Raw genomic sequence first — 13,920 nt, forward strand, 5'->3', positions numbered from 1 at the left:
GACATTCATGGGGAACTCGTCGGGCGAGGTGGGGGAGGGGGCGCGAGGCTGCAGGGGGGGAGGGTTGGGGTGGGCATGGAGGGCGGGGTAGGTTCATATGGTAAAAGGAGCCGAGGGGAAGCAGAGGAGGGTGGGAGGGACGGACAGACAGAGACATGGAGGAGAGGGTAGACTATGAAACAAAACCAGCAAAGTTGAAGAAGACTGGAGGAGAACAGGTGAACAGCATGGCGGCTGGTTTCATGTGAGAGAGGAGGGGAGTGTGCCAGAGAAAGACAGACAGTAGGGCCTGGAAAGTTCAAAGCCATGGCAAATTTTTTCTGAATGAGCTCCTTTGTGAAACAATAAGGAAGATGTGAGATGAAATCATAGCTTTTTTGTTATTTACCAATCCAGCTATGTTGCTTGCCAAAGGAAGAAATGAGTGGAACACTTCAGAAAGCTGCAATTATGTTTGATTGAAGAGCTCAGAGTTGGGCTAAATGCTCCGTTTGCAGGTGTAGTTCAAACACGGTTAGCCTCCAGTTGTGTCTAGGGGGGTCGCAGAGAGCAGCAGCAGCACAGACTCAACTCTCCTGGCATTCAGATACAAGTCTTCCCGTCTTTGGTTCTAGCCTCTTTAGAAATGAGTCATCCTCGTGCCATAATTATCTGCATCTCTGCTGTACGGCTGTGAGACACCACTTGGGCGTCAGAGCAGGCAGCACAGAGCTGAGAGTGGATAGAAAACAGCACTATGTGGTGGTGAGGGGTCTTACAGAGGTCTGGGAGTTGAAGGGGGAGGGGCCATGCTGAAAGGGGTTGGGACTGTGGCCTTCCGGAGTGGCGGGGGAGGGACTCTGCCGCACGCGCCCGACTGGCTGGATGGCACCCGGTCGCGTCTGGACAGAAAACAAATATTTCACACAAGAGATAAGTTAAATTTTGTTCTTACAGCCTCAAACTTCTTTTCATTCAGACACAATAAACTTCAGGATAAATGACAACTCAAAATGAATGGGAGTTAATGGTGGATATGAATCAGAGCATAGTTTACTATTCAGATTATTTGCCCATCCTGTTTGGAAGCCCAGTTTGTACCAAAAACAATAACTAATATGCAATCAATTTTATTTAAGCCTATTTATATCTTAGTATTTTAATTTTTATACACGATCATTACAAGCCTATCAACCGTACCCTCCAAAAACTTTGAAACCCACACTAATTAACATTTAGCTCTTTTAGTGATCATCTGATCAATTTGTTGCATGTCTGTGTGATAACAAATACACACTAAAAAGGTGAGTGTCCTGGCTTCATATATCTAAACCAGAGTGATCAGTCCATCTCTTATCTACGATAGAAGTTATTTTGTGAACGGCGTGTTTTCAAGCTCCACAGACACTCACTGATGACGTAGTGTCGTCCTTGGCATTAGGAGTGGAGGCGTAATGAATGTTTGCCTGTAAAAAAAAAAAAAAAAAATGAAAATAAAACAATGACAGTGAAATAAAATGCATGGATCTGCACTATCCACCTGAGTTTCACCCAACAGTGAGCAAATCTGAACTAAACTACTACTACTAGGCCAAATAAAGACACTTTCAGACAATGCAGCACCACCAGGGTTTACACCTTGAGCCAATTAGATCACCAGTTATGGGTCCTTTGTAGCACTTTCCCAAACTGATATCTCAATTCCTCATAAAAGTGGAAATTTTATTTTGTTATTGTCCTGTGAGAGAATATGAAGCCACAGCTGGTCAGTAGAGACATTAAGGACAATCAGTCAAAAATCTCTCTCTCCAATGAAAGCACATCCAGTCGGCATGGGGCAAAGCATCAGTAAGCAGCTGGCCACGGAGAAGCAGTCACATGCTTTTCAAACCACTGTAGCAGACATGGTGGCTGAACTACTTAAGTTTTATTAACAGATAGAGGGCTCAGAGCAGCCGACACAGGTGCTTAAAAAAAAAAAAAAAATCCAGGCCAGAGCAGAGAGGGCCACAAGACCCACTTACAAAGCGAGTCTCCCTGCCTGCACACAGAGAGCTGTTGGAAGAGTGGTGGCTGGGCTAAGGGTAGGAGGAAATGTCAAACGAGTCAAACTGTAAAATACCTCTTCTGTAGTGGTATAAATTACTCATGGAAAAGGAGAAAATAAAGTAAAAAGATGGGATGGGGGGGGGGGGGGGGTGAATGCTGGGTGTTGGGGCTGCTCACCGGTTGGATCGTGGGAGAGTAGGGTGCTTCCCTGATTGGGCTGTCGGTCCGGGTGAAATCAGAAGGAGGCGCCTAGAAAAAAGATCAAACACCAAAAACACACTTAACAGCTGCTCTTACTTCCACTCAGTGCACTGAAAAAAAAAAGTGTAGCAAAGAAATACCAAAACAAGATTCACTGGTTAGTCCTGCAGGGAACTGATCCACCAGTAAAAGCAACCAACAACAAGCTCTTGACAAACATGCACTTTTCTGTGTCGTGCAGGTCGTGGTCCTTCCTGACTCATGACCCCCCTCGCAGCTGTTGGGACGGACATTCCAGTCGATCCCGACTATGTAGGCTATGTGCCCAAATACCTCACGAGGTGCCACAAGCTCTGTGCTCACAGCAAAAACATGCACCAGTTCAGCTGGTTGTTATAATGACATGAATACACACAACCTGGACACACACGTCCTGAAAGAATAAAGCTTTGCACTGACAGAGCTTTTTTTATTTAAAAAAAAAAAAAAGGGGGGGGGGGTTCTCTGCATTGTTATTTCTTTATCCGATTGCCAATAACCTTATTTAAAAATACACCATTTTAGCTCTGATGCAGCTGCCTCTCTCTGTCTGTAGTGACCACTTTGTAGTCTCGCTCAATGTCCCACCCATAGCAATCTGATAGGCTATTACTTGTGACTTGCAACCAATCAATACAGAAGGCCACAAGACCACAGAGAGGGTAAGAGGAGCTGCTCCAATGAGTGAGTGGAGCTGTGCCTTAATCCAATGGATTAAGAAGCACTTTTCTCCTTATGAAAAGTATCACAAATGATCGGCCAACTAATCAGAATTTGGTAGGACAAGAACATATCAAGGGATTAATTAATTATCAGCATTGATGGAGATTAATTTTCTGTTGCTCGTTGCAGTTCTCCATCCCTCCTAAAAAATAAATGCACAGTTGTTACTGTCTGGTGTTTTGGATACACACCAAAAACAGTGATTCACCTGAAAGACTTTTCTTCAGATTAAAGTTGAGTTAAAATCTCCACAAAGCCTAGATGCAAATGATTGATCTATTTTAAGTTACACAAGTGAACCAAACCACAAATTGTGTACAGTAACACACCATGCTGCCTCCAAACCACACGCAGGCAGGCTGCTTGCCTTGCTGAACAACCAGGGTTGCAGCTGGCCTTGCTTCCCGTAGCCCACAGGGGGCCCGGACAGGATCTGCTCTCCTGGTGGACGGCCCTTTCCTTTGCGATTGGCCACCAAGAAAGGGTTCTCTTTGAAGCAGATAGGCTGAGAGTCCACCAGGCATTCCTCTTCTTCAGCTCCAAATGTTGATGAATTAATGGTTGCAGACGAGCCAGTAACGTCAGTGGTGGAGGTCCCACTTGTGGAGGACTGGGATCCATGAAGACCATCAGCGTGTTCAGACTGGAGTAGATGCTCTGCGCTCAGACTCGGGCAGAACTCAGGGTCCATGTGGCTGAGGGGTTTTGTGGGGTGGTCTAAACCGAAGCCCAGAGGCTCTAAAGGGACTCCGTACTGGGCCTGTAGGGGGGCCTCCATGGGAGCAGCAAGACTTACAGAAGTAGAGAACTGGACAGGAGCAGAACAAAGACGGAGGACAGATACAGTAAAGTGACAGGAAAAACTAAACGCACGCAAAGAAAATTAGCAGCAGTGGAAAGGATTATATTTTATTATTAAATGATAATCCCAGTTTCTTTCAGCTTTTATTCTATTTTCATAGGTTTGGCCATTATAGTAAGCAAGTGCCAGGATCTGGGGGCACTATGACAAAAGCATCAACAGGGCAAAAAACTCAGCCCTGACTTTTGCCACGATTAAAAAACTGCTTTATCTGGAGGTAAAGCCTGTGTGACAACCATAAGTAGTTTTGGTGTGCTCACTTAAGTCCCCCCTTGAAAACTGTGTATCAACCGTTCCAGTACAGGGGGTCAAAGCTGAGGCAGGAAGTTGGTGTGTAAAGCATAATGGATGTTAAAACAGACAGTTTGAGTAATCATTTTCTCTTTTACAAAAGTTCGACTAGCCTGTGGATTATTTACAACCTGCCTCAAGTTTCAAGTTGTAATAAACCTTAATTGCCATTTTAGAGCAGTTGTAAATGATGAGAAAATAGTGAGTCAGCCACTGTCAGTCTGCTGGAAACAAACAGCAAAAACAGGTAAATATTTGGTCAATAAGAAAATGAAGGCAACCTATTACCCCTGTGCCTCAAGGTGTGTTTCTGTAAATAGACACTTGACACACAAGCCTGTAGCTGCTAAAAAGAGTTACTCACATCACTAAATCTCCCCTGAAGCCTGAAGTTTCTCAGTGCCCATCATTCAAGACTTGTTAACTGCTGCTCTATGCTACAGTCCAGACTCCTGGACTCTGCTTTAAATAACCACATTATCAGATCAGTGAGACATTCAGGCTCCAGCACACCTTCAGCTCCTACTGTACTCAGCATAGAGGACAGCTAATGCCCCTGTAGCAGGGGAGAGAATATGCAATGTTTAACCCAACCCTTGTAAAGAAACCAGATACTGCGAGCGCAACCATAGCAGGGTCATGTTTTTACACCCCCGACACCGAAAAATACCTCCTGAGAAGCCTCAAATCAAAAGAGATAACTAACCAACTTTGCCATTAATTAGATGTGACCTTGACTTAATCTTGTGTATATCAAAATAGCTGGGCCAAAGCATTGTGAGGCAGCACTGCGGCTCTCTACATGCTGACTATAAGAGTCGGTGGTGTGATGAGGGTCAGTGGGATGGAATGTGAACGAGTGCCCTTTTGGCTCCGACACAGACTGTGAGGGACAGCTGGGGTTCTGATGTGAGAGGAGAGCGAGACTGCTGGTTCGTCAGCATGCCAACACGCTGAGCTGGCCACGCCGGGAAGAGCTGCACGGTGAAGAAACCAGGAACTCAACCATTTTTACTCCCTACTTGTATAATAGTGTAATAATTGCCTCTCAGAAGAATATTTAATCAGCAGAATAGACTATAGACAGAATAGACTTGTGATTAAATGTTCAAGTTTTTGGTTCCTATTAGGGTTGGGCGATTTAATAAATACATCAGGGATTGGCTGAGTCCATCGGCAGTTGTTTTTGTTGGGAAAAGTTAATTTGCTAATTTAAAGTTCTGCTTCCAAAGAACAAGTGAGAGCCGCTGCTCAGCGACAGACTCATTCAGAGAGCTAAGCTAGTAGCACAAAGAGGCCAGCAATGCCACTGAGAGTCCTCCGTATTAATAAAGCTTCAAGGACAATGATGGAAATAAGTCTAAGACTCATTCTATATCATTCTATAGAAAGATATGTTTTATTTTATAAATATAATGTCAACAAACCAAACCAAAAGTTCCAACAGTATGTTACCATCATTTTACCTTCAACCAAAAGCTAAAAGGCAGCCCTGAAGCACATCACGCCTGACACCTCACTTCTTACAACATCACAGACACATTCTGGGGATATTAACATTTTTTAAACAACATGTTCAACAAAAGCCATCTCAGGCTTTAAGCAACAACTTTGGTAACAACTTGCAGCAGTTCTAAAGGGTCACTGTGATACAGTTTGAGCAGTCCCACGTGTGCTGGAGCAGCAAATCCAGCTCTAATGCACCGAGAACGAACAGCTGCATATGAAATGTAGGTTAAGTTCTCCTAGACAATCTAACGAGCCAGACATCGACAAGTAGGGCACAATTTCAAAGTCATGATAGCCGGCTGAAGTTTAGCACTTGTCCTAAAAAGTCTTACATGTCTTAAACCAAGTAAAAATCTTTTGTTTGTCACCTAATGCAGACACGGAAATATCAAAATAAAATAGAGAGAGAAGGAATCAGGACAGAAGTGACGACAAACACAAAAAAACATTAAATGTTCTACCTGTAGGATGGTAACAGGACAACGCTGAATGTCCACTCTAACTTACTCCTCTGAGGACCTCGGAACTGTGACACTCGTCTGTTCCTCTTAGACGATACCCTCCCTCTCTGTCTGGCACCCCACCCACCCAAGAGACTTCATCCAATTCAGAGCCAGATGCAGGTTTAAAATATCGCCGAGGATAGACCGTTGGATAGTGGGCAGCTGTCCCCTTCCCCCATCTCTCCACTTCTTTCTCACACTCTTTATCTCCCAGGACAGTGCCGTCTCTTCGACCATGCTTCCTTTCAGTTCCACCTCCGTCTGCACTTATGAATCCTCTTTCTTCCACAGCCTCCTTCATTCTTCTTTTATTTTCTGGTGTTCATTCTGTACTTCTCTCTGGGTGAACTTGGTCTTTTTGATCAGTCCTTCTTCTTAATGATATTTCTTCAATCCAGGTTGTTCACAGTGGCTCATTAATTGATGTGGGACATAATTACACCGCACCAATATGTTGTGTCGGTTTGGCCTTGGAGCCACCATCTGTAATGTTGACTTGGGGTTATGCACATGGAGGGAGGTTAACATTCCTGCTCCTGGAGGGGCAACTGGTCAGCTTTGGGTCACTCAGTTTCCCAGGACATAAAAACAAGGGATTCCATTAGGAGGTCTATTCTGAGCCACGAAGGCCACTTCCAACATAGCCCGCACAGAAATATAAGCAATATACAACCGGAGAGGACTTTTAAAGCGAGATGAAAAGAAGCAGGATTTAGAACATGTCAAATATCTTCTACTGCTGCCTGAAGACATTAGAACATGAGTCTTACCCTGTTGAGCTTCTGCAGACTGGTGGTGGGCAGTGCTGCCAGGGTCTTGTAGTCAAGTTTTAGAGGTCCAGTGCCAATGTTCTACAGAGAAATAAAGACAACACAGGTGAGAAGGGGACTAGGCTCGGGTTTATTAAGCAACAAGCAAGAATCCATTCAATGTGAATTCGTTTTACTGGAGGAGACTATGTATAGAATTGTAGAAACCACTGCTATGAAGTAAAGATTCACACTTCCCGATATTCTGCATTTTTTGTATTGTCAACAAATCCCACAAAAAGAAAACTAAGATCAAGTAAAATACAAATCAGTGCTTCTATAGCCTAACCCTAGCGTAGCTTATTCTGCTGCACCACCAACACCTTCACTGTTGTCCAAAACAGTTAAAAACATATTGATGACCTTGACTGGGTCACATGTTTCTTCATAACAATGAACATGAAAACTAGTTTATTTTGACTCAATCCTACATTTCGCTAACCTGGTTTGTTACATCTGGGAAGTCATCTATGGAAACTGTTTGGAAAAGTACAGGCACTTTCAAAAAATACCTGGCAGGTGGTTGGATGGACCATCTATCACTGCCTAACTTCAACCAATCAGAACAACAGACCATATATGTGATAGTAGGATTCTTGTCAAATCCAGTCGGAAGAAGAGCGAAAACATCTGTTCCATCAAGAAAAGTCTTCAGTGCCGTTCCTTGCTCATCTTTCAATGAACAAATACTCCTCAGTTCTGATATAACTGATGCCAATGCAGCAGCTATGCTAACCTCTTTAGGAGCCGCCATTGTAAACAGTCACTTCTCTCGTTGCTGTTACACCTAAACCGGACCTGTAGCTGCCAGCAGTTCATCAAAGGATGCCGATTAGTCCCAAACGACTGTGGTTTGGCTACAAATGCAGTACTTGAATTGCAACAACATGGATTCTTGGCTGGATTCTCTGGGCCTCCTCTTACCCACCTTTTACCTAGACTAACCTGTAGAGACCTGACACCCTGCTGGTTTGCCACACACAAACACCGCCACTGGTTTTCACTGAAATGCCCAGCGGAGGCGTAGGAACATCTACCTGTAAGCAAGAGTTTTTACCTGTACTCTACCTGGATATGACTTTCTCCATTATAACTAAGCCAGTATGGGGCTCAAGAAGATTTCATTTAAACAGACTAAACTAGATGATTCTACCTTGCCTCAGATACGAAGGGGGAGCAAAACATGCTGAAATCTTGTGCAGGTAGTGCTGTGGTATTTTTGTGGCTCGATGGCACAGACAGGAAGGTTGTCTGCAGACCTGCTGATGAGGAGTGTCTCACCTCAGTCTCCTCTTCTAGCAGGCGAGTTGCCTCCTCTCGCTCCAAGCGCATACGCTCCTTCACCAAGAAAGGCAGGGTAGGAGGAAGAGGAGGAGGAAAGTACAGGAGGGAAGACACCCGACCACACACAGCCACACAGTGATGCGATGAGAGGTGAGGAGGGAGGATTTACACAAGTGTTACAGTGTGGAGAAAAACAAAGGTGGGGAAGTGGTATGGAGATGGGATGATTGGATGATTTTGTATCACACCAAACACACCAAAGGTAAAGGAGAGATGAGAGAAAAACAGAAGGGAAAGAAAGGATAGAATCCGCACACATTAAAAAGTACTCTATTCATTAGCTATGGGAGCAGAAAAAGCATGCAAGGTGGGACTTCGCAGGAATAGTTCTGTCAAACACAATATCCACCAAGGGTGCAGAGGAGAAGCTTCATTCACCCAATAACAGACCGCCCTGAGCTTCTGCCTCTACAGCTCCACCCTGACTCATGTTGGGCATTTTTCTGTGCTACAATGGAGCAAAAACTGAACTCTCTTCTCTCACTGCGTTGCCATCTATCAGCTGATTTGACAGATACAGTCTTTCCTCCAGAAACAGCAATGGATTTTCAGTCTCACTTACCACTTTCTCCATCTCTTCTCGCTCCCACTGTGATGTCTCTCTCACCATCTCAGATTCCTGGAGAAGAGAAGATCCTTACAATCTTAATAAATGGTCACTATTCATGCTGTAAAGCTTAGCAGAAATAAGAAATATTTTCTGGCTACATGTGCTCTGATCAAGGCTGCACGACAAACCAGATCAAAGTGTTCAGGGGAACAACAGAAACTAGTTTTCAATAAACCAACAAGCCGCTACATTCCTTTAGTACGGGCAGTCTCCCAAAAGCTAATCTGGACAAAATAAACAACTGTGCTGGCGCTTTCTGGGTGCTGTAGTGAACAGATGGGTATGTGTGGTGTGCATGGTTGAAGTGAGCCGAACTCCACGGTCGTTGAAAACTCCACCTGCTGACACCAAACTGCTGTGGAAGCATAGTGTTGCTGTGACAGAATCGCTGAATAAACATCTGATTCACACGTTGACTTGATAACAAAATTCCCAAACTGACTCCTGGTATGTGAATGACTGGTGTACAAACCCCCTCTGTTAACATCCCTAAATTATGGCTTTATCTGGCCTAACAGTGCAGGATTACTGTTAGCACACCTGACTAACTTCAAGGATACACATTCCCCTGCTAACAATTTAAGATAATCTGTATTGCACCTTCTGCATGATGTCCATCTCCTCTGGGCTCAGGTCTCGGTCTATAGAAGAGATGCTTTCCATACTGTTCTTACGGACAATTCCTGTTGCAAACGGGTTGGCAATGATGCCAGGAGATGCCTGGAAATGGACCGAAAACAGGGTTTTGTTTAGAAATTTGATCTTAATTGAGAAAATGACATAATGTCAACACTGCTGGCAATTTATTGCCCATATTAGTTATGTTCTGACTGAATATATACACATATCTTAGTCTGTGTAAAGACAGAGTATTGTTTCCCTTTAACATCCCTATCTGACCGCTCACAGTGTCTTACCTCCACAGCAGCCACTTTTCGTGGGTCGAAGCCGTCACACACCAGCATGCTCAGGGAGTCTCCTACAGCACGGAGCACTCGCACTGCCTCCGTGTGCGTCATCCCCAGCAGGCTGTGGTTGTTCACCTCCAGGATGCGCATGCCAACCTGCAGTCGGCCATCTCTTGCTGCTGCACCGCTTGAACTCACCTGTTTGAATATTGACCGAAGAACAGGTAAGTTGCTTATTCTTGTCAAATGTGATGCCACATCTTTCTCAGGAGAAATTTGTATTGTTTTATTCTTCTGCAGACAGCAGTCATGACTGAGCATGATTATACTGTAGTTCTCAGATGGGATGTGGCTTTAAATAAACTGAATTCCTCGAAAACTCTCACAGTATCCAAACAGTTGGACAAAGACGAACACTCTTTAGGCTCAAATTCCCTCAAAAATGGTGAGAAAACCTTAAAATGTACAATTAAATTATTTATTTGCAAAGTTGTGGTATATATGAACCTTAGAGATAAAGATGCCTTCATCTGTGGCATCAAAGGGGTTTCCTGCATGACCCTTAGCTCCTCCACGAATACTGATGCCAAGTTTCTCCCCTGGCTGCTTCTGGATCACAATTTCCTGCAATAATATATACACAGCTCGTCAGGCAGGGTAAGGTGAGCATTTGCCTATGTTAGTATACGTACATGTGTTTGAGCTGACAGCCTCACCTGCATCCCAGGTGGTGAAGGGTCCCTCCGTACCAACATACGGATCTCCTGCTTGTTGGCCAGCAGGGCTCGCACAGCCTCCTGGTGTGTGGCGTGACGTAGGTCAATGGAGTTCACCTCTAATATTCGGTCCCCAACACGTAGTCCACTTTGACATGCTAGACCATGAGGAATGACCTGATGATGAGAGGGGCCATGGAAAGTGAGACGCAGAACATATTTTAGGTGATGCAAAAATACAAAATTGGAAAACAAGGAATTTCAAAGTTTTACCTTTGAGATGAACACCCCAGGTTCATTGACGCCGAATGGGTGACTGGCATGATCACTGCCTCCCACGATGCTCAGGCCTAGAGGGCCACCTGACTTCACCAAGGTCACTTCCTGTTAGGATTAGAGGTAAAAAATGTGTTGTAGCAAGAGAAGAATATTTCAACCCTAAGTCTAACAAAAGTTAATCACCTATGGTCACATGTAACACTCATTTTTACATCTATAACTTGTCTACTAAACACAAACCAACCTACTGCACACATATCTACTCTTTCCAGGCATAAGCCACTTTTAAGTAAGTAAAGCAGGTAAATGGCAATATTGCTGCATTGCTGACATCTGTTATTACAAGGCTAAACTCTACAGAACACCATTATTCAAATTAGACCAAGCCTTCATACCATGCACCATCTTCTCTGGAACTGGACAGCATTAAGGATAAGGCATGGACCAAATAAACAAACATGAACACTGAATGCCTTAATGAGGTTCCGACACCATGGTTTAATTAAACTAAAAAGCTACTCAACATATTGAAGCACTAGAGTCGCTCCTACAAGTTCTCACCTCGATGGGATACTCGTCCTCCATTTGGCTCAGGTGGTTCCCATGAAGGGAAAGGCCTTCTTCCTCCTGGTCTGGTGAATCTGAGGGTTCTGGGGGTGGAGGGGAGTGGGCTCGTGCCCGCGAGTGACCTGGAGAGCCCCCTGGTGCATTCGGATCTCGCTCCACCAGGAGGGTGATGGTGGGGGAGGTGCCAGTAAGAAGCGCTACTGCCTGGTCATGCCTGGCCTCTGTCATGTCTACACCATTGATCTGGATCGACAGTAAAACCAACCACGGAGGGTGTCAGCCCACCAGAACGCTCCCAATAACAATAGGCCACACTTGCCATTGGCACCATGAACATTAAAAAACAAATACAGGCCTCAAACGGCAAGCTGCCATCAGTCTTCTCTCATCTAAGTCTAGAGCTCATCACTCAGAACTATCCCACTACTTATTTAACATCTAAAACATTCTGACAGTTAATTCAATGAGAGTTTGTGAGTGCACCAAAGTGAGTACTGTTATTTAAAGAAGAACCCAACACCTATACAGAACAGGAGCAGACAGAGAAGAAGAGGGAGCGGGTAACAGCGGGCTGCTGCAGGCAAGGCTACGAGCAAGCAAAGCTATTTTTTCCCCCCAAAAAAGTCATGAAATCCCCTGAAGACAAACTGCTTGTGGTGCTAACTGTTAATGTAATCAGTTCAACACTTGTTCACCCCTTCTTGCCTTTTTTTACTTAAAACACAAATGGAAGTGTGTAGTTTCTCCAAAAAGTTTGATTTTAAGTGAACAAAGGCAAGCAGGGAAGTCCTTAAACATTGTCATAAGGAATGATTTAGTCATTAGTTTTGCTAACTTTTGCTACTCCAAAGTGACAAGCAGAGGTCAGCACTGACCCGACAGTACCAGCTCTTACCATCGACTGATATGCCTCCGCACCCGCTGCCATGGTAACACACAGATGTGTTTACCATGTCAGCAGGGCGACAAGCTCAGCCCACTCTACCCCAACGCCATACCCACCACCAAGCAGGCAAGAAGGTGCACGTAATGCATTAGTGAGCATGCAGATGGAGAGAATGTGAGAAAGAGAGAAAAAGAGGCAGCCTACAAATAGACAATAGAAAAAGAGCTGAAAAACTGCTGGAGGAAAGAGGAAAGGGGGAAAGAAAGCACAGATGGTAATTGAGGAAGCTTTTCTGCGATTCCCAGAGAGTACGACTTGCATTCAACAAACAGTTATGAATAGGAGCAGTTTCACATTTTACATATTGGGAGAGGATGCATCAAAATCAAATCGGTTTCTAATAATAATGTGTGACGACAAAGTATGAACGGGTGTGACTGGATAAAACATGCCACTCAAGAGATACTAATACGCTGGCAGAAAAAGGAGATCAAAGGCAAGCGTGGACTAAGCAGAAGAACAAAAGAGCGTGCAGGATCCCGTTAGCAGTGAAACATATAACCTTAATCCTGCAATATTTCTCTCCTCTGAGGCTACAGTTTGCCTCTGGAGAGGGACTCAGGGTTAGAATTAGCATGAGGACTGTGTTAGTAATCTGTCTCAGCTGGTGAGTGAATTGTCTGCATGTGATCGGCATGGGACCGAACACAAGTTAGTCTAACCTATCTGAGATATGCCAAGACTTAACTTGAGTAATGAGAGCAGTGTTGTAGGCACAATTACAATGGGAATACTAAAACATATAGTACTGATGACAAACATGAAGTGTTTCCTTTACAATGTATAAGGTGGGACAGATCTAGATAACTACAGAGTAGAAGCCAAAAAACTACGACCTATAACTGCTGTGACACCACCAATGTCCATTTGTCAGCATATACTGTATCCTACTTCAAACCATTCTTAAATAATGGAAGAGAAAAGGGGAGAAAACAAAATGATTCCCATTTTCAGGTCCATGAAAACATTGTAAAGGAAAACCTGTTTTGATCAAACAGAATACGATGATGCCCAGATGTGGATGTGGAGGGGGTGTGTAGTACTCACAGAGATCACCCTGTCGCCTACACGCAGCGTGCTGTCTCTGTGCGCCGCTCCCCCTTCTGCGATGCGAGAGATGTAGATTCCCTACAAACAGATGAGAGACATTGCCAAATGTTACATTTCTATGTACATTTGTGGATAAATAACTCCTAATTACTATACACTTTCAAAAGCTGTTTTAAAAAAAATTACAGATGAAAGAGATGTCGCTTATACAGTATAACATGACTAAAAATGGCTTAATAAGTGGGAGAGGTTATCTAATTATTCCACAGATCATTCCTGGCCTCCCCTGCCTGTGTATCAAATTAGACAGGGTCGGTGCTAAACTGGTGCAACAGGCTGTAATGCTGTGATGAATCAGTGTGCTAACTGTGAGCTGTCTATAGGAGAGTCAGTCACTGTGTGAAATTCCAAAAATTGGAATTTCTTTATTCAGGACAGGTTTTACATAGGTACTTCTGTGACATTAGCAGCCCACAATGCCACAAATTGTGATATAAAATTGTACACATGAACAAGCAAACCCACAAATTACAAC

The 13,920-nt window shown here is 44.1% G+C and overlaps 1 protein-coding gene across 9 annotated transcripts in view; it reads right to left on the reverse strand.

The window, feature by feature from the left end:
• Positions 1-13,920, reverse strand: part of scrib (scribble planar cell polarity protein) — a 65,145-nt gene that overhangs the window by 11,267 nt on the left and 39,958 nt on the right. For 7 of the 9 annotated variants that reach the window (XM_041961123.1, XM_041961125.1, XM_041961129.1 and 4 more), the window contains 13 exons: positions 13,383-13,463; positions 11,384-11,632; positions 10,817-10,927; positions 10,544-10,720; positions 10,335-10,451; positions 9,837-10,025; positions 9,520-9,639; positions 8,872-8,928; positions 8,247-8,303; positions 6,927-7,007; positions 2,206-2,277; positions 1,392-1,445; positions 759-881 (listed from right to left, as the gene is read on the reverse strand). In XM_041961123.1, the coding sequence (XP_041817057.1) occupies positions 759-881; positions 1,392-1,445; positions 2,206-2,277; positions 6,927-7,007; positions 8,247-8,303; positions 8,872-8,928; positions 9,520-9,639; positions 9,837-10,025; positions 10,335-10,451; positions 10,544-10,720; positions 10,817-10,927; positions 11,384-11,632; positions 13,383-13,463 (1,488 nt within the window). The remainder of the gene's footprint in view (positions 1-758; positions 882-1,391; positions 1,446-2,205; positions 2,278-6,926; positions 7,008-8,246; positions 8,304-8,871; positions 8,929-9,519; positions 9,640-9,836; positions 10,026-10,334; positions 10,452-10,543; positions 10,721-10,816; positions 10,928-11,383; positions 11,633-13,382; positions 13,464-13,920) is intronic. The other 2 variants (XM_041961131.1, XM_041961124.1) reach the window with 1 other exon arrangement.

This window comes from Chelmon rostratus, chromosome 20 (assembly GCF_017976325.1).
Source record: "Chelmon rostratus isolate fCheRos1 chromosome 20, fCheRos1.pri, whole genome shotgun sequence".
Taxonomy (NCBI): domain Eukaryota; kingdom Metazoa; phylum Chordata; class Actinopteri; order Chaetodontiformes; family Chaetodontidae; genus Chelmon; species Chelmon rostratus.